General features: G+C 40.1%; 1 protein-coding gene across 1 annotated transcript in view; it reads left to right on the top strand.

Moving 5' to 3' along the window:
• Positions 1-4,970, top strand: part of kirrel3b (kirre like nephrin family adhesion molecule 3b) — a 152,467-nt gene extending 147,497 nt beyond the window's left edge. Inside the window, 3 exon segments of the mRNA XM_041046591.1 lie at positions 103-218; positions 977-1,063; positions 4,439-4,970. Coding sequence (XP_040902525.1) covers positions 103-218; positions 977-1,063; positions 4,439-4,900 — 665 coding nt within the window. The 3' untranslated portion in view covers positions 4,901-4,970.
• Positions 4,971-23,315: the final 18,345 nt, after the last annotated feature.

The raw sequence follows: 23,315 nt of genomic DNA, 5'->3' as shown, positions 1-23,315 counted from the left end.
CTGTAATACTGCAAACTGCACTGGGGGAAATTATAATGTCAACAAATACAGAATAGTGTTTATCCAGCTTATTGAGATGTATGTGTCGTCTGTCTCTGCCAGATCTGAAAGGAGTCGTGTCGGCGAAAAATGACATCCGCGTGGAGATTGTACACAAAGACCACAATGCAGCACGAGAAAACGAAGAACACACCTCCATGAAACAACTGATGGTGAGTGTGAGTGTCGCAGCATATTACTTTTCACTTCTTGTTCCAGTTTTCAGAAATAAAATCTCAACTTTTTATCTATATATATTTTTTTTGCATGTCCTTCTTAGGCTGACAGTAACATAATTAATGCACTTTACTATTTGCATTGCTATTTCCTGTGGAATATATTAGTTTATGAGTAATGGAAGAACAGAGAGGTATGTAGATTGTATATGTGCTGCAGTCAAAGCATAGGGGCTATATTTATCAATATGATGCCAGCAGTCCTATGAGCAGAGCAGACCCCAATACATTGTAACTATGGAGATGTTGGTGCATACTGGGTAATCCTACAGTGGGTGTACTTCTGTAGCTGCATGCCTTCTAGACACACAAAGAACTGTTTCCTCTTTGGAACTGTACCAGTGTTTTGGTTTTTATGCAGTTTGCTCCAGGGCTGGGCTATTTGTAGTTTGAGGTTTTGGATTACATTTTCTTTCAAAAATACTTAATACAGTTGATACTTGATGTTAGTGCATGTAAATGAGCTTAGCTACCTTGCAAATCTACATTTTGTAAAGATAAATAAAAGATATTCACGGATACATTATTAATGTTCCCTTCCAGCCCTAAATGAAGGTGAAACATGTCTGACTAATATTAAAAAAAGAGGAACAAGTAATAAAAGTGAAATCCTTCTTTCTCAAAGTGTCTTTTTACTCTGAGTAGAGGAGTGTTCGGAAACTACACAGACTCTTGGGATGTTTTGCTTGATTTCTATGCAGGTTGAACGAGGAGAGTTCCAGCAGGAATCTGTTCTGAAGCAGCTGGAGGTATTACAAGAGGAAGAGAAGGAGTATCAACACATTAAGGTATGACTCATGAAACAACGACAGCATGAAGGCGTGAACGCAGGAGAACGAGAGTAAAAGGTGATGGGTGGGAGCGAAAGAGAGAGAGAGAACGCCTTTGGGGCAGAGGGTGGTCTTCAACTCTGTGACCAGAATAGCTGGAAAACATTAATACCGCTCCTGCTACACATGATTTTCTAAGGATAAGTCCACAGGCGAAGTGACTCCTGTTAGAGGTCTAATTTTATTAATTAGTCTCTCATTAACGGTGGTTCAAGAATTCAGAGGCACGCTGGCCCTTAAGCTGTTATTTAAATTACTTAAGTTGTTACTTATACCATATAGATGGTATAAGGACTAGGACTTTTTTAAAGGGCATATCTCTCTCTCAATTTGGAGTATACTTACCTTTAGCAAACTCTTTTTCAACACGTTCTTTAAAGGAGCATTCTGTGCATAGGAATGGGTTATATGCATATCAAAGCCGTTGGGACCTGCAGATAAACCTTTATCCAGTCTATTTAGAACATCTTGTCCAGGAAAAGTCACAGTTTGTTTCCACCTTAATAAGGATATATGTGACTTTCTTTCTTACTGGTCCCAATGTTGTCATTTGTTAGGTATATTATAATATACCCACATATTCCAAACTTTTAAACTAATTCTTCAGTTCATCCTTTTTTCCTGTCTAGACAGTCTGCACTTGTAACAAGTCCCAAAACAAATTAAAACAAAAACACAAACTGGATTTTATCATTTTTCTGTAAATAAGTACACTTGAGATTAAACTCCCTGACTGACAGCATATCATTTCCTGAAGAAATTCACCAGTGATGACCAGTGATGTTATTTAAACACTGTATCTTTACAAACCCTGGAGGCAACTGATTATATCAGTGATGTCATCTTTACAACCAGTAACAGGATGTAGCTATAGCGTTTGTTTTAATCATATCACGACTAAATAGGCACTGGCACCATCAGTGTGTGAGAAAGACCAAGTAATCAAAGCGAGCCACAGCCCAGTTTCAGAGCTTCTGGTGGCAGGTAACAAGAGACAATATATTTAGAAACATGATATATGAGTCTGACCCTGCAGGTACTCCATCGACAGCTTGATCAATGAAATTCACTCTGTGGTGTGTTTGTACATCCTATGGTATCAATAGTCATGCTCCCTGGTTCTGTACACATGAAAGAGACTAAAATGCCACTTTGGCCAGATCTTACCAAATGTGTCTTATTCAGTGAACCCAGTATTCAGTGGATGTAATAAAACTGACTTCAGTGCTATTTATAGCTGTCCCACCATTTACATGGCAATGAATGGATCAGCCTGTACAGACGAGGCACTTTGCTTTCAGTTCTCCCATCACAGATGAAAGCGCTTCACCACTTGTAACTCTTGCAATAAGTGAACCACATGCGATTTGGCAGACTGTACAGATTTCTTGTATCAAAGCCCCTTTTCACTTCCTGATAAACTAACTTATAAAACGTTCGCTACCTTCTCCTCTGTGTGTGCATTATCCTTCTGTTGTCACACCAGTAAAGTAACCTTGAAAATTAAACTAGTACTTTGCAGGTTTTTTCATTCAAATGAGTCAATAAAATGCCTTACACTAATAACAGTTTACTATTTTAAAAAAAAGTTTCACAGTCACAGTGACAAAATACTTAACTTGTGCATTAATTAAAAGTCAGATGGATTTAACCAGAAACACACACTCTTTTTTTTTTTTTTTTTTGAAAAATGGTTTCCTGAAATCTTTCATAAATATATCAAAACAGCCTCCCTGCAACGATTTCTCCATATCCTGTTCTTACGCAACAGAGAATCTCAATATTTATATATAAGTTGTTGTTCAGGTTATTCAGAGACATGGAGAAAGTGTTTGCTATCCCTTAAGAAGAAACCCCTCGTGCTTTTTATGTAAATGCACCTGTAAATCAGCAGGTTTTTATTCCACCTCTGACCTGCATTCTTGTCAGCAAGACTGTAGATGAATTCTCATGCTGAAATTTACATCTGACAAAGATTATATCGCCATTCTTACCGTATACGAGCAAGGTGACATAGGTAGCGTCCGTTCAGACTCTGTAGCATGCTGGAGCTTATCAGTGCCACAGAAATAAATTCTGTCCTATTCATCTCTCCTCTTGTCCAAACAAATGTTGGCATTGGCTCCCTGGGGTGTGCTTGTGTTGTGTTTGCCTGCACCCCTGCATGAATTTTTTTGATCCTAGTTAATGACGGTGTGCATGAGGCGAGAGCAAAGGGAGGGGGGGGGGGGCTGAAAAAGAGATAAAAGCCAGACGCGAACAATCTCTCCGTCTGCTGTCTGATAATGACAAGCATAACGAGGATCCTCTCAGGTTGTCTCTCTCATTTCCCCATTATGAGCATTCTTCTTTTGGGATTTGCCACCATGCTCACTATGCTTGACATTCACATCCATTCATACGGGGGAAATGAAAAAAAACAAAAACATACACACACAGACACTAACTGGACCCTTAGCAACAGCACGGTTCCTGCAGCCTAGCAAACAAGTGGCACAGTTGTAGCCTCAGAAGCCATTTCAGTGCATACATGAAATTACAGACACTACAATCCGTTGAGGTCCAATTAAAGCTGGTATGTGAGTAAACTTTGCAGTGACACGTAGGATGCCAAACTATGAATCATCAAGGCCTGCTTAATTAGCAAGAAACATGATTTTAAGGTTAGCGTGGGGGCTGACTAAATCCTAGCACTAAGCTTCGCCACTGTTTTTCGTTTTTCTCATGATGTACACAACAGCCTGTTTCCTTATTTATTCAGCAATTTCAATGGTAATTACTGCCAGTTTGACCTTGGCTCCTGGTGAGCCATGAGTAGATTACACGTGAATGCATTTTTAAAAAAGGGATAGTTTTCTTTTCCCCTCGTTTTTCCTATTTTAATTTGCTCTTAGTTATGGCCAGAAACAAATACAAATATAAAATGATAAAAAAAATTAATTCACCTTCTATGCCGCTTGATCCATCAGGGTCGCAGGGAAGCTGGAGCCTATCCCAGCTGACTGTGGGCAAGAGGTGGGGTACACCCTGGACTGGTCACCAGTCAATCGCAGGGCTGACACACAAAGACAGACAACCCCACACTCTCACACCCAGGGGCAATTTAGAGTAGCCGATTAACCTAATATGCATGTTTTGGGATTGTGGGAGGAAGCTGGAGTACCCAGAGAAAATCCACGCAGACACAGGGAGAACATGCAAACTCCACACAGAAGAGCCCAGACCCTCTTGAATCCTCTTGCTGTGAGGCGACAGTGCTAACCACTGCACCACCATGCTGCCCTGACAAAAATAATATTAATAATATTTTTTTCTTTCTTGTGTTTTCAATAGGACCCTACAAATGGTTACTACAGTGTTAATACCTTCAAGGAGCACCACACGCCCACCATGGCAGGGAATCAGTCCACTGAGGTGAGGAACCCCACCAACACAGGTACCCTGGGCAAACAGCGAGTACCAACGGGCATGTCCTTCACCAACATCTACTCCACTCTGGGAGCAGGTCCTAACCGACTGTATGACTACAGCCAACGCTTTGTGCTGGGCATGGGCAGCAGCTCCATCGAGCTATGTGAGCGGGAGTTCCAGCGCGGTTCACTCAGCGACTCTAGCTCCTTTATCGACACACAGTGTGACAGCAGCGTCAGCAGCTACAGTAAGCCGGACGGCTACGTGCAGTTTGACAAAGACAGCAAGGCATCAGCATCCTCCTCTTCCCACTATTCCCAGTCCTCCTCACAAAACTCAGACCTCACACGGCCCCTCCAGAAGCGCATGCAGACCCACGTCTGACCACCTGGGAGGGAGGGTGTTTGAACGGGGTGTAACAAGCAGCCAGGATTGTAAAACTGTGAAAGGATCAGCTCCCAGGAGCTCCTAAAGTAACTGTGTAACTGTGTGTTTCCTCTGGATGCCTGGAGATGCCGGGGATGGTTTTAACACGCACCATGTGACTCGTTTAGACTTCTCCATGTCCCAAAAAGTGGATCAAGAAGCCTTATAATCCTCATGCTTAACTCATCAACCACCTCCTTTTTTTTAAAACCCATAATCAGAATTGTGCCACAGAGAGGATATTTGCCAACACAGAGACAACAAAAGTTTGGAATCTGAAAATTCAATTGCAGTTTTTACAGTGGGATTGTTAGCAGATTGGAAGGCACGAATACAAGGCTTTTGTGTGACAATCAGTTCCCCAGGCAAAGACCGTTTTTTGCCTTTTGAAGATTGTCATTCAGAAAAACTGAAATTGTTGTTTTGAGTGCTGAAGCACTCAGCACGAACGGCACGATAATGAGTGCGAACCTATGTCCTGCTGCTGTCCTGTAGTTTGAAGCACAAAAATGAATGTGCGCACGCCATTTTAGTTGTTAAAATGATAACACTGACCTCCCCCACCTTTCCTTCAAACACTGTATGTTAAGCTTGGCTTGGTGAAACTCGTCTCCTGTGTAGGTGGAAGAAAACTTTCTCCATGTGCCCACAGACGTCTCGAACGTTGAAAAGAAACGGCTGTTTTTCTCTCCGCAGCAGTATCTGGGCCATAGAGCTGAGCAGATAAAGAGGGGCTGAGATCTCATTTTAAATCCCTGAGTCATTATTTTACTTTGACACTCTGTGATAAAAGAATATCAGTGTACATATGTGACTGCAATTTCTTTTCTAGCATCTAATTTCTGACTCTGATTTCCCTCACGGAGGACTCTAAATGAGACACGAGCGCCTCTTCTTTTCCATATCTTCTTTGCCTTGAGGGTCTGTTTGAACTGTGTCAATACAAACTTTGACTAAGTGAGATAGACATACACTATCAGCTCTTCTGTTGATGGGGAGCAGCATCATCCATGGTGTTACCGCACCCAATCCAGCTCCAAGGCATGCAGCAGGAAAACCCACAAACTGCAACATGTGTTGTACTTGTGAGTTTCTCCTGCTAACGCCGCAGATCATCAGCCATATACTTGCGGGTACTTGTTGAATGAAATGTAAACATTATATTTTAGCTGAGCTTCTTACTGTGTGGTTATCCCATTGCTGTTGTCAATATCACTGTTGACACTGAAGCTTAGTGCATCCTGACTGTATACCTATCTGTGATCGTGCTGATCATCAAGGGACATGACAAGCAAATTTAAAAAATGTGTTTTATTTTGCTGTCTGCTGTTCATTTTTGGCTACTGTGGAGCTGATGGTGGCACACTGATGCTTTTCAAGTGCTACGTTTTATTTTTGTTCTGTTCAGCACTGTATGTGACATAGATGAAACTGGATTTATTATTTAATCACTGACACTGTATTTGTTTTAGTTGACATTAGAGACAGAGAATAGTGATTTAACTCGCAGCTACACAAACATTCAGACTTTACATAAAATTTCAAAGTGAGCCTGTTGTCAAGAGTGTCGTAGTCATGCACTGTGCACGATTTGTGGCAGAATACATAGTAATGATTGGGGAATTTTGCTTTTTTGCAGCACTAAAGACTGGGAATCCTATTTCAGATGTGTGCATAGTGCAGACACTGTAAAGCAATCTAATAAATAAAAGATGAAAGTATTTTATCTTCATCTCAGCCTGGATGCTAGTACATACCACATGATTCAGACCTCTAAATCAGAGCCAACAAAGTTTGTGATCAGATGACGCTGTCCTCTTAAGCCATGTTAAAGCAGTCTTTGGTAAGGGCGACCCTTTACCGCAAACAGATCATTTCTGTTACAGTCACAGTTGCATCATATATTATGTTATATTTGATTTTAGCCATCAAAGCCTCGTGTGTCTGTGAGTTTTCAAAGTCTGTTCCACCCATACGTAATAGAATCAGCTTGGTTGTTATTTGATCAGTCCTTTGAAAGGTAAAGACAAGTTCCTGGAAAATAGCAGCAAAATGCTGTAAAGTAAGTATGAAAACAGTGGCTCACAATGTCAGTGTCACTTCTTTTATGTCAAACCAAACAAAAACACAACACAAAATATAAAAGGTTATGATATATATTATCTAATTAAGTAGTTTTTCAGCATATTCCATAGTGCAGCAGTCAATTGGGATGAAGTGAGCCTGAAAATATGAAATCTGCCACTCAACCCATGAAAAACCAAGTACGGCATTTCTAACAAAACAAGTTGTTGTTGTAAGCACTTTACATATGATTATATTCAAAGCATTTGAATTGGGTTTTCCACTTGAGTGGCAGTGGTTTGGACTCTAATTTTACAAATGGATTGGCACCCATTGTACAGCTTAAGACAAAAAGCTCTGTTTCAATGCTGATAATCCAGCTTGGCACTTAGCAGACTGTATATAAATCTCTAATGCTGTCTTTCTCTGTATATAATTTCTCCTGGCTTTTCTTTCTTTCTCAGTCAGATTTCACTATATCAGAGCGCAACAAATCCACGTGGCGTCAAAACTGTACAGACAGACAATCATTTTCTCTTTGTTTCCGTTCCAAAATTGTTATCCACCTTGCTTGTTTCTCACAAATTACATGAAAGGCTTGTGCGAGTAGTTTCTTTTCCCCCCAGATCTCACGGGTGAAAATCAAACTCTGTACAACGAGCACACAAGAGGCTATAGGATGAGAAGCTGAGCTTACCTGGGACAGCTTTGAAGTGAGATGCAGTAAGAGGGTATTATACCTTCAGCCCTTCTGAGAGATGCCCAGATGCCCAGCAATATATTGCATTTGGCACCATGATATCTGTCAAATATTCCTGTGCCATTTTTTCTTTATTTTCCTTACCATTTACGCGGTGCAGCACAAAATTCTTACCTTGATATTTGCAGGAGTCAATTACAGTGTAGATGCTACAGTGTAATCTAGTTTGCATGGGACCAAGATCCTATTTTCATTTATATTATTATTCGCATATCTTATGCATCATTTTGCATCCACAGCATCAGAATTCAAAACTGTTCCCCATTCAAAACTTACCAACATGCAGAAATTCATCATGTCTCTCCCTAAAAACAAAACAAATTTGCCCTCTTGTCCAAAGGATCCAGTTTTCCTTATCTTATGCAGCTTCCGCACTGATCCAAACATAATGCATTTTCCCAGTCCAGAGAATCTGCACACTGCACAGCAAACAGATAAATATTTGATAGGCCAGCCTTCTGTCCCATCCCCCCATGACAGCTACAGTGGGCATGAGAGTACCAGAGGATGCAAGTGCCATGTTGGTCTTTGGGAATCAAAGCCCATGTGGGGACAAAGTCTGCCCTGCTCACCTGTGGACGCCTCTCCGGCTGGTGCTGGCAGCGCCTGTTTGCCTGGCTACAAGCACTGCACAGATGCCAGGGCATAACAGATGAATAAACACAAAGACCCGGAACAATTACAAGGGGTTGCTGCCCTTTCCTGATAAAACAGAGCAACCCTTTCAGAGCAGAGGATGCAGAGTAGGCTATTATTCAGAGATGCTAAAGACTAGCCTGTAATACATTGGGAAAAGGACATTATGAAGGTGAGACACATAGGTCATGAGCAGTGTGAAGTGAAGATTGGTTGGTAGGTATTTGTAATGGCTTCTCTGATCACAGGCTATATAATATTTGTTTACTACACAAAACTTTTTGCTCTGTCTGAAATACTGGGGGAAAAAAGGATAAAGAAATGCTGAACATTAGCACTGTTAATATCTTGCCTATGTGTGCAAAGGGTGGTTTACATGAGGCTATTTGAAGTCTCCCTCATTGTATGATAGGTGTTACTGTCCATGATGGAACACATTAAAGAAGGTGCCATTTGAAACATTGAACTGATCATAATAACCCTTCTTTCTTTACTGTGTAAATGCTTTCTATCACTCTGTTTCTCTCTCTCACACTTCTTTTCTGTTCTACCGATCAATACCTTGTTAGTACTTTAATAACATACTAATGTAAGGCCCGGGCTAAGTAGTATTTGCAAATAATCCTCAGAGTTTGCTTAAGCCTACGGGGCACACCAGGAATCAGTGTGGTTTGGTTTGCAGCATACAGTGTACAATAAGTCACAGAAAAGCATTTGAAAGTCAAATGAGTGTGCTTCTCTGTGATTGGTTGAATTGTTCTGTACTCCAAATAATGCAAACTAGTTTGCAAATACTGCATGACCCAGGTCTAAAAAGGACTTAACTTATATGGTCATTTGAAGAGTTTGTATAAATAGTGAACCATAAGCATACAGTAATTGTAATGAAAAGACAACATGTAAATTCTACTGGGTAAACCACTATTTTCAAGCAGTGGACCTCTGTAACTAAGAAAAAAAAAAAGAAAAAAGGTTGTATTTTAACTGTTCTGGTCTGTGAATCTATGATGCTTTTGCTCTGTATATTTGGAGAATAAAAATAATGTTTGAGTTTGTGTTTATTTTGCACTGTTGTCTGTCAGTGAGAATGAACGAGCAGACTAAGTGATATTCACATGGGATGCTTTTATGAACATATAATTTATTCAGAAGTACAGTAAGATGTTTGTGCATAGTTAAAGGCTACATTCACTAACCATAAGACTTCACAATCAGTTTTGCTCAGTGGTTTTCCTGAGAGGGAAATACTGCTTTTGCAGATTAGAAATGTTATGTTAGTGTAACCCAGTAGAAACAGAGTTTCCTTATTTTGTTTACAATTCTACTTTATATTGTTTTTTTGTTACCTTCTTTCACAAAACTGTGGTCATTTGGTTGATTTATGTATCTGTCAAGTTTATTTTATTGTTACCGGTCCAATCACACAGTAGAGAATTGCTATAGGAGGAAGGAAGTTAGTCCCGCCCTCTTTCAGGTAGCAGGTGAGGCCGTACACACAGCGAAGCAACGGGGGAAACACGTGTGGTCAAAAATGAGAAATAACTTTTTGTCGGTTGTTGCACATAAGTTCGTTTCAACGATTTAGTACAAAGTATCCGAAAGGGATACCACAAGTGACTGAGGCGACTCGAAGCTTATGGATGTGGGTTTATTGTAACTGGACCGTCTCGGTGAGTTATTTTCAGCTAAGTTGATGTAGCTAATGGCGGTAGCTTGTGTGTCGGCGTGTTAGCTAATGTGTTCCTTGCAAAATGCGATAGTTACTCCTGTGACATGTTAAAAGCTCATTAACGGGACACATATTTCACTGTTAACATGAAAAACGAATGCGAACTGTTGCTGTATTGCTTATTTTTGTAATTAATTTGGTACTTTTGAGCAGATTGAATGCCATTAGTATCCGGTGAAACAAGGTTAGTAAAAAAAAAATAATGATAGTGTAAAATAGTTTTTATATTGACTTGTAATTCAGCTCATGATGTAAGAACAAGCATATAAAAATTCGTGATTAAGATTTGTAACCATAGTTGAAAGGCTAAGAAGAGCTAATAATCATAATTTCATGGTTAAAAGCTAAAAACATTTCATAATTCATTTAACATGGATTAAAACATTCGATACAATGATGTGAGTTGAAGCTGCTGCTATCACAGAACTATGTCATAAATATAGTATCTACTGTTTTCTGAGAATATAAATTTAATCTAAGATATAATATAAGTGATCAAATTTTATGACTGTAAATAATAAAGGTTTTATATTGTTATTCAGGCAAGGTTTCTTGATATCACTGGAAACTCCCTCAATGCTGGAAACTGGAAACTGGATTTTCTTCCTGATGAGGGAGATGGCGAGCCGCTGGGAGATCTGATTGCTTCTTCATCGGAGAGGGATCTCCTTCTTCCCTGTGGAAGTTCATTGGCGAGGTAGGATTTGTCAAGGGGGGGGGAGGGTAAATAATGTGCAATTTTGAACAGTGCAACAAATATTACCATCTGATAAACTTACTTTACTGAATTCAATGCTGTGCTTTTCTGCAATGTGGTCTAGATTTCAGTTTGAAACTTTTTTTGATGCTTTTTTTGTGATTTGCTCTGATTAGACATAGGCAATGAGGAAGAAACTAACAGGATGCTAAATACTGGTCTGTAGAATTAATACAATCCTACTTACAGCAACATGTAAGTAGTTGTAGGTGTGGTGGTACAAGCACAGAGACAGTCAAACAGTTGCATGCCTGGTGCACCCCTTTGCAGTACCTTACTGTACAGTCGGCCACTGATCAGCTACTAGAGTGTTTTTTGCATGGCTCAAGTGTACTTTAACTGTATTTGTTAAGGGTGAGCAGACTGCTGTTTATTCACTTCCCCCTCTGATATTTTCCTAGGCAGTCAGCAGATTCACACCATTACAGTTACATGCAGCCCTTTAATCCATTAATAGGACCATTGCAGTCTTACTCTAAATTAAATGAACTCACATAAACACCTTAGCTTGTCTGAAGTACTGGCTCCAATCCTACAGGACTGAAACTTAAAAGTGATTTGAATTCCCTCATGCATAGAGTCAATACAATGCAAGGGCAATTACTCTTTAGCTGGATTAATCCACTTGCAGCCTGTATGGAAACGTAACATTCTTGAAGCCCCGCATCAGGAACAATTCTCTGATTTGTGAACGCTGTGCGGCTTAGAAGAGAAAAAGGACTCGCTCTGCCTACATAAGGTTACCTCAAAGCAAGTGCTTTAACCAGTCTGGTCTTGATATTGAGAATCCATCTGCTAACAACATAATTTCCCTGGAAAAGCTTCCCATGCTGAATTAAAAAAAATGCTTGTGTTTTGCAAACATTATACAGATAACGCCATTTGTGAATTTGTGATGGTTTTGACTAATCATGGAGATCCAACTCATTACTAAACAGATCTAGGCCAGACATTTGCTTGCAGTATCACTTTAAACTCTCTCCTCAGAACTAGTTATTGGAAAGCACTAATCATTCATTCCTGCCTCTCCTGACAAAGTAGAAAGCTTGCCTTGCTCCCCATGGGCCTCACCTCTTCCAAGAGGATGCAGTATTGTTCCAAAATGACTCATAAATGACTCCGCATCCTTTCAAATGAGCAGTTTCGACAGGATACTCCGTCATGAATTACCTTGGCAGATAATTGCATCTGGAATCCAATTTAACAAAGGCACAAATTTAGAGCGAACGGCAGACTAAGCGTTAGGTGCGCCGACGCACTCCATTACAAAATTATCTACAGGCAGATATTTACATCGTGTGAGCGAAAAACTGGTAGGAGGTACAGAGCGAACACATGTGAAGTGACTAAAATCCCTTAAACAAAACTAACATATTTTTGTTGAGGTCATTATACTGTTGTGCGTCTCATTGGACTGTCAGTCAGACTTGTTTACTGTCTCCAAACTGTAAACCATATGTTCTAATAGCAAGCTGAAAAGTGAGTTGAGTGACATGTTGAAGCAAAACCCCACACTGCTGCTTCCTTGACGCAGTTGGCTATGAAATGTCTTCTTTATAGTCATTTGTTTATTAAGGACATCTGTATCAGCAGAAATCCCACTCAAGCAATATCTGTCTCTGAGAGAAGCATGGAATCTAGTGAGGGTTTGTAAAGTAAGAATTTAAAATTTCATCCACATCAGGTGGGAGGAGTACAACATGTAAAGAAAACACAAAATTTGTTGTCAGCATCCTTATTTCAAGGTATTGCATTTTGGAAAATCTAGTTTCGGCATCACACTTGGACACGACTGTGATTGGCGACTTTGTAAATCTTTCATACCAGGCAGGTTTGTAGCATTTGAGCTGACATAGCCTCTGGATGCCTCCACTCAGCAGGGCTGCATTATTTAAATCAGAGGTGGTGTTTCTGTCTGTGAATCAGACATCCAGTCCTGTGAGCGCTGTGCGTGTGAAATACCCTGCTCACCAAATGATAGATATTTGAAAACATAGCCAAATATGTTCTTTACTGGAGACATTTAATTATAATAAGAACATAAATCATGACCAGGGTGTTATTTTGTAAAATAGCTGCTTGAAATGATTCTACACAGGAACACATTATCATGTGCAGTTCAAAAAGATCCCAAGATTAACCAGCCATTTTTTATCTTGCTATGTATATTTCACTCTGCAAAATAACACTGAGTAAAATTCTGTTAAATGTTTTTACTAAGGAAACTTGCAGGTGTATATTTGAAAACATAAACAGTAAAGTGATTCCCCACTGAAAATACTCCTCCATCTTTGAATTTGTCCTCACTCTGAGATTTTTCTTCCCTTTCTTTTCTCCCACAAAGTTTTCTAAATATATGCTTAGTCCACAGTTGAATTACTATTAAAGAGCTGCTCCTTGCCAGCTCCTGGGGGGTAAATAAAACAGAAAATCTCGTGGCCTTGTGAGGGCACTGAAAATCGACCGAGGTGGCACAATGTTTTTTCTACTGCAGGAATGTGGATTTAAAGTTGGTTAAGATAAATAAATCTCCCCTCCTGATTACAAGGCGACTGCAGAGTCAATCCCAGGGAGCATCTTAAATGAATTATTGATCCCATGACCTTTCCCTGTGTTAAGGTTTGCTCTTGCTTGTTCCAGCTCTGTTGACTGGACTCACACTATGGGCAGTTTGGATTGATCAAACATTAGCTTTACACATTAGACTGTTAATTGTTCTGGCTGCATTTGCACAGTATTATAACAGGTGAAACATGGGGCCAAGAGCACGTATCATTAAACATGCCTCAGCACACACAGACACGTGTGTGTCTGAGCCCTTACTTTTTGATTTATGGTCAGAGTGATTGAAAGGACATTTTCTGCAACATAATTGCACAGCGTCCTTGACATTTGAGCACAAACAAAAGTCAAACAAAGTCAACATGCAATATTTTAGAGTTATTTGGGGAAAAAATCTGATGCGTGACAGACATTTGACTTAATTATATTCTCCATCATACAGTGTGTGTTTGACAGGGCTTGTTGACAGAGAATCGTCTGGATCAGGTCCTATTGTGCCGATTTAGTGGAGAGAAATGTCAACCAGTTAATCTTCTGCCAGTAATGATGTGATAGATGTGTCTTCTTTACAGAGACCTGCTTTAATTTCATCTCTGGCGTGTTGACATTTTGCAAATGTAGACAGGCTGAAGTATATGAATTGTCAGAGGGTAGTTTAAGAAAAAAAAAGGTTTGGTCAGTTGTAAGGCAAAATGTGTATGTGTACTGAACAATCATTTTCCCTAATTAAGGTTTGGTTTGTACTTCAGTAGAGAGGGTTTTGTCTAATAGTTGAAGCTCTTAAATTGCTTTTCATTTGGAGTGCATTCAAAACAAATGGAACAGCCCCCAGACATGACATTTGGAGTGCCAGCCTCTCTTCTATCGCAAGTCCATTTGTTAGACTCGTCCCTTTGCGTTGGAAGCATTCAAGAAAATGTTAGTGTGTATGAATACTAACAACACATGGACAGTGGACACAGAGAGAGTTACATGAGCAGTTGTTTCGGCTGCTTGCTACTTGGCTGTTTGAAACCCGAGCCTATCTGGTTAGTTCTTGTAAATCATGATGAAACATCGTTTACCACGGTTTGATGAAAGGCAGTGATGACCTTTATTTCCCAAAGCCATAATACAGAAAAACAAGACCTTGGTCTCTGATGTTATCAACAGACAGGGTCTGGAGTTGCTTCAATGATGAAGAGTAAAGGGAGGAGTTTTTGTGTTGCTGTTGATCAGCTTGGGTGGGAACTGTTCGCACGAATATTGATTTAACTCCCATGGTTTGTAAATTCTCATGGTCTCACAACTTTTACAGTTGATACACACTTCATAACAAGCAAAAAGTATTGTGGAAGATTATCTGTCTGATGAGTTCATTGAAAGGAGAAAAAGCGTGAGTTGATTTATTCAGTTCGTCTAGAACCCGTGCTATCACCATCTCTGCCAGAAACAAACACAGATGTTTGTTACACTTGGATGTATTAATAAGTAGGTATGTTTTGTTATGTAGTGATCTAGAAGCAATAACTTTGCCAGGTAGAGTTTCCACAGCTACTCCGGTTGCTCCATAGTCTGCCATATCCTGCAGTTCCTTTGTGCTGTAAATCAAGCCTTCATTTTCCTGGGAGATTTCGTAGCAGACAGGCATGCATGGTGAAAGCAGGGCTTATAGGGAACCAGTCTAAACGATTATGGTGTCATTATTTTCTAGCCATTACATTGTACAGTCAACAGTTATTTCATAATGATGTCAAAACAAAAGCAAAACCTTGTCTTTTGCCATTTAAAAGTTATACAAAGCCTTTTTTTGTTTAGTCAGTTTAGAGTCAACATCACTCTCACATATGTGTTTTATGTTTGAAAAGAAAATCATATTGACCTGGTACCAGCAGTTGAAGATAGTAAGGACAATCGTTGCAAAGATATAGCTATTGAGTACATTGTAACTTTGAGGTGACAGAAAAGAGAAAAAGCCAATGATGATCAGCAGTGGATCTCAGCATGGTTTCATCCTGTGTGTAAAGGAAGAGGTGGGTGGGTGACGGACAAGCTCAAAGTGTCACAGGCGTTCTCATAGCCTTAGATGACTGGCAGTAGGCAGATGGCTTCCTTCATGCAGGGCCACGAGAGGAGAAGGGTAAAAGAGAGAGACAGAGGAGAGGTGCCCACACACAACCCTTCAACCCCTAACGATGCTCACCCCGTCCCCACCCACCGTTTGGCCGAACGAGCGCCCCACATGGCGCCCGTTGCACAGTTGCTGGCGCTGAAGTGACTCACGATGCCATGTTTCTGCCTGCTGGATGGAGACGGCGGAGGGGGCGTAAGTGTGTGTATGCATGCCATGAGTGTACCAGAGAGACCGTTTGTGTGTCTGTGTGGAAGCGGGGGCACAGGGGGAGGGTAAAATGGGTCAGGGATAAGAGTAGCCAAGGCTTCACAGTGGGCCGGGATGGAAATGGGGGTCGGGCCAGGCCCCTTCTGCCCCCACAATTCACCCGAGAGCTTAAGGTCCAGCGGAGGGTGTAATAATGCCTTAATTGTGCCATGGATGGGAGTTATGAGTTATTCACACAAGCGTGGAAGGAGGGGGGGGTTAGGCCCAAGGGTTGTGACCAAGCCTGTAGTCAAGGAAGGAATGGAGAAAGGACAGAAAACAATGAGTCATTTCTCTAATGAGCTGAACATTCCCTCTAAGTGTCTCTTGGTCAGTCAGATGTAAACCATTCACATTACAAAACAACCTCGTTGATGACATTATGTGAGCTGAAAGTCACTAATTAGGCACACAAAGCAAAACCCGAAGATTCGGAATCCAATATATGAGTGAGTGTTAATACTGTTTTTAAGTTTTAGAATGTTTTTGCAGACGGTTTAAACGGCTCAAAAAGACATCAGGTACCCTGTGAAAATGGCAGATTGGAGGCTATGGCAAAGATCAAACATTTAGGAACAGATCTCAAATGCACAAGACATGCAGATATTCTGTTTAGAAAGCCTGAACTCTGCTCATTTATGTGAGCGTGTCACTCAGGGATTATGTGTCCATACTGCCCCCCTGTGTTCACAAGCTATGACAACATTTTTCTGCCCACAGACTATCAATGTGTGGTTTATTTTCTGAACATTACTTGAGCAGCAAGTAATTGTAGCAGTATGAATCTAAGAACTATAGCATAAATACTGTTACTTTAACTGACACGACAAACAAAATGATGTCGTATCGTCTCGTTACAAGACTCACAATCATCGAATGTGTATTATTACATAGAATGAGTCATTATGCTTTGAATGTTTGTCCTGGATCTTTTGAAATATTTTCAACCTTATTTGCATAATGAAGAAATTTTGAACTCATTTACACATATAGAGCAAATTTCTGACACTCAGGAGTAAAATGTCAAGCGTAATCAGGGTTCAGAATTGGGTGATTGAAGAACACCTCCATCTGTGATAATAATTAGAGGTCTATGGATGGAAGGAAAATGATGTGAAAGTCAGTAATATACCTTTCAGGTGCCTCACACAACTTCATCTACAAGGAGCAATTTTCACCCAAGAAGCCACTTATTTAATTGTCTCCCATTTAATTAACCTTTGATGCTGTAAGTGTGTCGTTTATCTCATACATCAGTCTCATTCATCAAGTCAAGTAAGCTTCTAGTTTGGGACGGTGCATCACTGTTTCTTGCAAGTTACTAATTTTTGTGGTGCTTTATAAAAGATTCCCTAAGATTACAATTAGGTTACCCTTAATGTAAAAAATCCTAATTATCTCAAAATCCCATGTGGAGAACAGTTGGGTGCAATGAAGGGATAAATCCTTTTGATAACTGAGTGGAAGAAAGAGAAGGAAGGAGAGGGAACATGGACTGAAAAGAGATAGAAAACATGGATAGTCTATGTGCATATTCAAATGAGAATTAATTTAAATGTCATCGATGGGTGATCAGGAGACTTGAGATAAACAACATAGAACAAGATCTTTAATTATTTAAATTTGGTTTTAATTTATCTGTGCACGGGCTCAATGGCAAAAACTGACAGGTTTCAGACAAACATGTTGCTGCCCAAATGACACCTTGACAGAGTTGAGCTAAATCCTTGATTACCTCCATAAAATATTAAATTAATCTTTTTCTGCTGTAATATCACCCCTTACAGCAGAGTTCTCAAGAGGACAGACTTCCAATAGCATGAGAAAAAAATAGCATCGAGCGGGAATCAGTGCTTAGCAAGTTAGCAAGTTAGGCTGATTAGCCTCAGCTCTCTGAGCAAAAGCTGGTCAACCGAAAGTGCTAGCTTTAGGCTGACTAAAGTGCTAGCTTCTGCTTTCTGCACGGAACACAAACGTCACGACATGATGGGTTCTCCATAATGTTGACTCTTGTAAATAGACAGAGGTGTAAAATCGCTAATGTTCCACCACAAAAGTTGACAGTGTGTCTCCTAGCAACACTGGCAACATCTGTCAACCGCTGCCATGGGAACCGCCCCGCAGGAGCATGACGCCTAGACATGATGTCCTCGAACATGTCCAGAAAAGGTTTTTATCAATTTTTTGGGAAAAAAAACCCCAAAAACTGCAGTATCATTGTAGTTCATATTTCCTTACACACAGAGTGAGGAGAATTAAAATTTCAATTTGATGTGAACTGTACACAAATACATAATTTATCAGATTTTCTCTGTTGTAGTTTGAAGTTAGCTAGCTTAGAAGAGAGGACTCACTGATATATTGACAGTGAGATTTATGCCTGGCTTATTTACAAAACATCTTTTTAAGGTCATGATGCAGTTTATATAATGACAGTTTCACATTACTGTGTCTATAATATAAGTCTAGAATATAAGCACTGTTTGTCTGTTGAAAGAGCAAAGGCTGATGCCGGATGAGCTGCAGAAGTAATCATCATTCTTGATCAGATCCCAATCATTTCATTCATTTTGGACAAAACAAAATAAAAACCTACTGTAGAGCCACTTAAACTGAATATGTTTGGAGATGTGTTGTACATTGTTGAATCGGTGCAACAACTGGCATGAGACTGAGTATATGACAGAGGTTTTTTTGTAGGTGGACTATTAGGATATATGAAAAAAAAGATCTGACATGAATCCGTGTTATGGAAACATTTGCAGCTCAGCATCAATCCAGTAAAAATAATAAGCTTGAGAAACAGACTATGGATGACAGCATTAACACACAATGTGGGAACACAGCAGGTCAAAATATCCTCCCGCGTGCAATATGAAATCAAGAAAGTCTATCTTTGGAAATTACGATGCGTAAACATCGATTAAAAAAAAGTCTGCTCAGAGATGTCAGTAAGAAAATATGGCTAAATTCTTTCTTAAAACTTTGAAGTCAGTAAAGGTTTTGGAGGTGCTTTGATAGAGCGTTAAGTCCTGGATTGCCTTTGCAGTTCTACCTTTCTGAACATTTCTTACCCCTCTGACCTTTCAGAAATGAATATGTTTTGTAGCCTTGTTGACAAGCAGTTCTATGGGCCTGCAAGGAAAAAGGGAAGAGTTATGTCACTAGAAGCAAGGCTGCATTCCTTATTTAACCCACACACAAAAAAAGTAAAGCAAGATCTAGAAAACTCAAAAGCTGTTGCATTTACTGTTAGGTAAGGGCAGCAGGCAAATTGGATCATGATCAAATACAGTATTATTGATCAGATTTCAGCGTGGGCCAAGATCCTGACTTTATTTGCACATGGTGAGCAGTATCATGGCCAGCACACCATAACGCAAACAAACAGATGAACGTACGCACACACACACACACACACACACACACACACACACACACAGACACACATTGCCCCAAGGCGATTTGCTGTTATATTTCAGATGTAAGATGTGGAATTTGAGGGAGAAAAATCCAATATCTACAGTAAGAGGTGACAGTATCAGACCTGAAGTGCGTGCACTAATTCAAACCAGAGTGCAGCAGGTGCAAAGCAAAGGCGAGCCGTCTGAGAGCGATACCTGTCGAGCCTAAAGGTCTAAAACTCAGTACTGCCAGAGGAGTCCTTTCAATCCTATAAAAAAAAAAAAAAAGAATTAAGAGCTGTTGGAGGGCTAGAAAAGGAGGCAAGATAGGGACCTGGCTGTAGTTGACCAAAATGTCTGCAGTACAGTACTTCAGAGCAAATAGAAAGCCATTGGAAATAGAAGTCAGTAGACAAGTATATGGAAAGGCGCTGGGCAAATAATGCAGCCTTGGTATTTAGTCGTGTGCATATTTAATTTTTGTGTGTCATATAAACCTGTCCCACAACCATGTTGTGGGACAGGTTTGTATGCCATGTTGTGGGACAGCTTTGACTTGCTAAGCAGTAATTTGCATTGATCTTCTAGTGTCTTTTGTACAAAAGGCAACTTCTTTTTTCATGTGGCACCCACCATCTCACTTGCTAAGAAAGATGGTACTGCTTCTTCCTGTTGACAGAGTTTTAAACATCTTAACCCAGAGTTTGCATCTAATCAGTACATTTAACTTGCTCTCTGGATATGTTTGCATATTTGTTTGTGTGATAGCTTCTGGGTTAAGTTATGTCTCAAGCAAATATGAATAATGACATTTAGTATGGATGTGTTACATTCTCATGAAATCCTGAAAGCCTATGAGGATCAACTAAACTACTAAACTAAATTCATGTTCATTCACTCAAGTTTGTTTTTTTCTTTCAATTTCTATGTTTCAGTTTTTACACATTATTATGTTGCCTGCTCATTGGTGCTGGATGAACTGCCATGACTCTTGCCTTTGCACAAGTGCATCAGTTTAACTTGCTGAACTTGACTTGAACCGTTCATTTTCTAGCAATGTAAAAGCACAGCATTTTCAGTTAGGACTAGGGAATGCTTATTTGTTATCCTTACAGTGTATCAAAAAAAAAATTGATTCCCAACAATTCATTAAACATTTAGGTATAATTTTTTTCATAGTTTTGCTTTTAAAACGTATCCTTCATTGTCAGCCAAAAATTAATCAATGAGACGTACACCCATGACTAACAATTAGAAGGGGAACTGAATTCAAAAGATATCATTATAACTGACTTCACCATCATGAGTAATTAACAAGAAATAAAGCCTGACGTGTCAAAGAGTCCTACTGGACCTCTTCCACAATTTTTCTTAAACGCTTGGGATGAGTTTGCTCTACTGCACCTCCCTTTCTTTGACCACAAACAAGTATAATGCATTATGTCCTGTACAAAAAGACATTTCTCCTTGGCATTTTTAGCAGTGGTTATGTTTTTGTGTGATGCTATATTGGTCATAAGACTGTTTGCAGTGTGTAAGCTTGTTCAATTAGCTGTAGCTGCTGTCACTGAAGAAAAGCAGTCTCTTGTGTCTAGACAGCCAAATAGCAAGGAAGCACAAAAGCTGAAAATACACCTAAAACCTCATTAAATGCACACTTTTGTTGCCCAAAATGTGCAACTGGACTAGTTAAATTTGAACTGTAGTTGAATTCATCATCAGTGGTAGACTTGAGTGTTTCCGCAGGGTGTGTGTTTTGTGATTTAAAGGGTCATGTGGAGAAGAACAAAGGAAGTGCTTCTCTGAAGGTGAAAATTTCCATGACATCTTCCCAACTCATTCTCTCTGTATTCCCTCTGTCTATTCTTAGCTACATTTAAAGCTGTGTTAGCACCCTCAAAGGGTGGGTAACTCACAAGAAGCAGCGGAAAGAAAAATATTCATTCAAACTCTGCAGATTAAGCATTTTAAATAATCACAGAATTTGTGCTGAGACACGTTAGAAACATGATGCATCATGCATCAGCATGAGATCTAAAATCTTCACTTTTGTGGTCAAATGAATCTTCTGCTTGTGGGTAATACCACAGTAAAATGCATTTGGATCCTGTGACACCGCGGTCAGTTAAATCTGCACCAAGTAAATGATTTATAGCAATGACTGGAAGAATGCTACAGGTGCTTAGATTCCTGACAGATTGTCCTTTGTATACTGTGTTATCATCACTCACATCCTTATCATTCACTGGATAACGTACATAGTATGAGAGGTTTTCTTCAGTATGACAGTAAATGCCAGCATCACGTAGGCATGTAAAAGAGTTAATTAAACCTCACAGAAGCATAAGCTTTGATTCCTGCATCCTGTTCTATCTGGTCAAAAGAAGCAGGAAGCATGTGAGATGCATCTACATCTGTAGTCTGAGAGATAATTATCAGTATTATTGTATAAAAATGTCAGTCAAATCCATGGTGTGAAAAGTCAACCATGAAGTAGAAAACTCGGAGTGAGGAAAATGTACGCAGGCATTCACATATTGCCTGTGAACATGCTGAAATATGCATTAGCGCCTTGTTTTTGGCATCATTCCGACATGAAGAGAACAGCAAACTGATCCATTCGTCTCCTTCTCTGAGCCAGAAGATGGTTACCGAAATTGAAAGTCCAAATGCTGGTTCATTCGAGGCTGCCAGACATCTATGTAGAGATAACAGAAAATACTGCCTGAGACTGGAGTGACCTCATTTCAAGTTAAAATGACATAAGAGGAGCAATCTGCCACTCTGAGCCGTGGCCTGATGGTGGTGGTGTTAGCATGTGAGACCGATGTTATCAAACTCAGACAGGCTGAGTAGGGAGAAAAATGGGGTGAAGAAAAGTGAGCTCACTCCCTTGGTGCTTGTAATTAAAAGCCAGGGAGTCATTCAGACTGGCAGATATTGTCCACCTATATTTGCAGGTGCCCAGCGTGGCACTGTCACTGTGTCTCAACAGCAGAGCTCCAAGGTTAATTAAAAGAACCACCGTCTCCTTGCCGACTCCGCCGGGCTCCAGTGAGAGGACACGTAATTAAAGTGACACCTGCTCATTCCCATTTGTGAGCCCTTCACAGTGTGTCCTGGACCGCGGCACGGAGGTTCAGCAGTAGCAGAGGACATAGAGCTGTAGAGCATGAGTGGGATCATTTTTAATGTTCAGTGGCATCTTCAGGGTTCAGCATGTGGAATGATGGCAGAGGTGCTGCGGGCAGTAGAATACACAGTTACGGGTTGGACAGCATGACATATGGGAACCCGACCATTTGCTACATGTAACAGATTAAATTACAAACCCATGGTGTTTCACAAATGCATCCAGATCACTGCCAAAATGTTGTCAAAAATAATAAGAAAAAAATAAAAAAGTAGCAGTAGTAGTAGGACATTGTAAGTGAAAAGTCTGTTATGGAAATGCAAATCAATCATCCTTTGCTTTTTGGAATCTTTTCCCATTATATCTCTTTTTCCTTGGTTTGGCTGAAACTGACACCTGACATCCCAAGCTGTCGCCTATAATCTCCATGGTGTCATTGAACAGTGTTTTGTCAAATATAAATGGGATATTTTCCATCAAGTTCTCTCACAACCTTTAAAAGCTGTCTTCCTGTGACAGAAGTTGTGACCTTTTTTTGCAATGTTTTAACCTTTTCTTGACACAACAGATTGTGCTTTGGAAGACATCTTACTATTGTGCAAAAAATTGTCAAGTAGCTGCTGAAAATATCCCAGATTTAAGACTCATTTTTTTTCTCGTGTCATTTCCTACATGATGGTCCTCGCACGCTACCAGGGATTGTCTGGTGCTGGTAAAGGAAAGCTTGAACTTGTGCTGTGCTGTCATGTCTCACCAGTCCCCAGTGTGTGATACTCCACTGTACTGTGTACAGAATCAGTGACCCAGGCTGACAAAGAGAGGCCCAGTGGGAGCCTGTGCCCTACTCACTGCACAACAGGTAATTATCACCACCATCACCCAATAAGTGGTGTATTCAAATGAGCAAAATTGATATGTAGATTAGGTGCTGAGCCTGTCACTACCCCATGCATGCACACATTTGCCACA

Source organism: Toxotes jaculatrix, chromosome 9 (assembly GCF_017976425.1).
Source record: "Toxotes jaculatrix isolate fToxJac2 chromosome 9, fToxJac2.pri, whole genome shotgun sequence".
NCBI classification, from domain to species: domain Eukaryota; kingdom Metazoa; phylum Chordata; class Actinopteri; family Toxotidae; genus Toxotes; species Toxotes jaculatrix.
The sequence above is the reverse complement of the archived record's forward strand: the minus strand, read 5'-3'. Positions and strand labels throughout refer to the sequence as shown.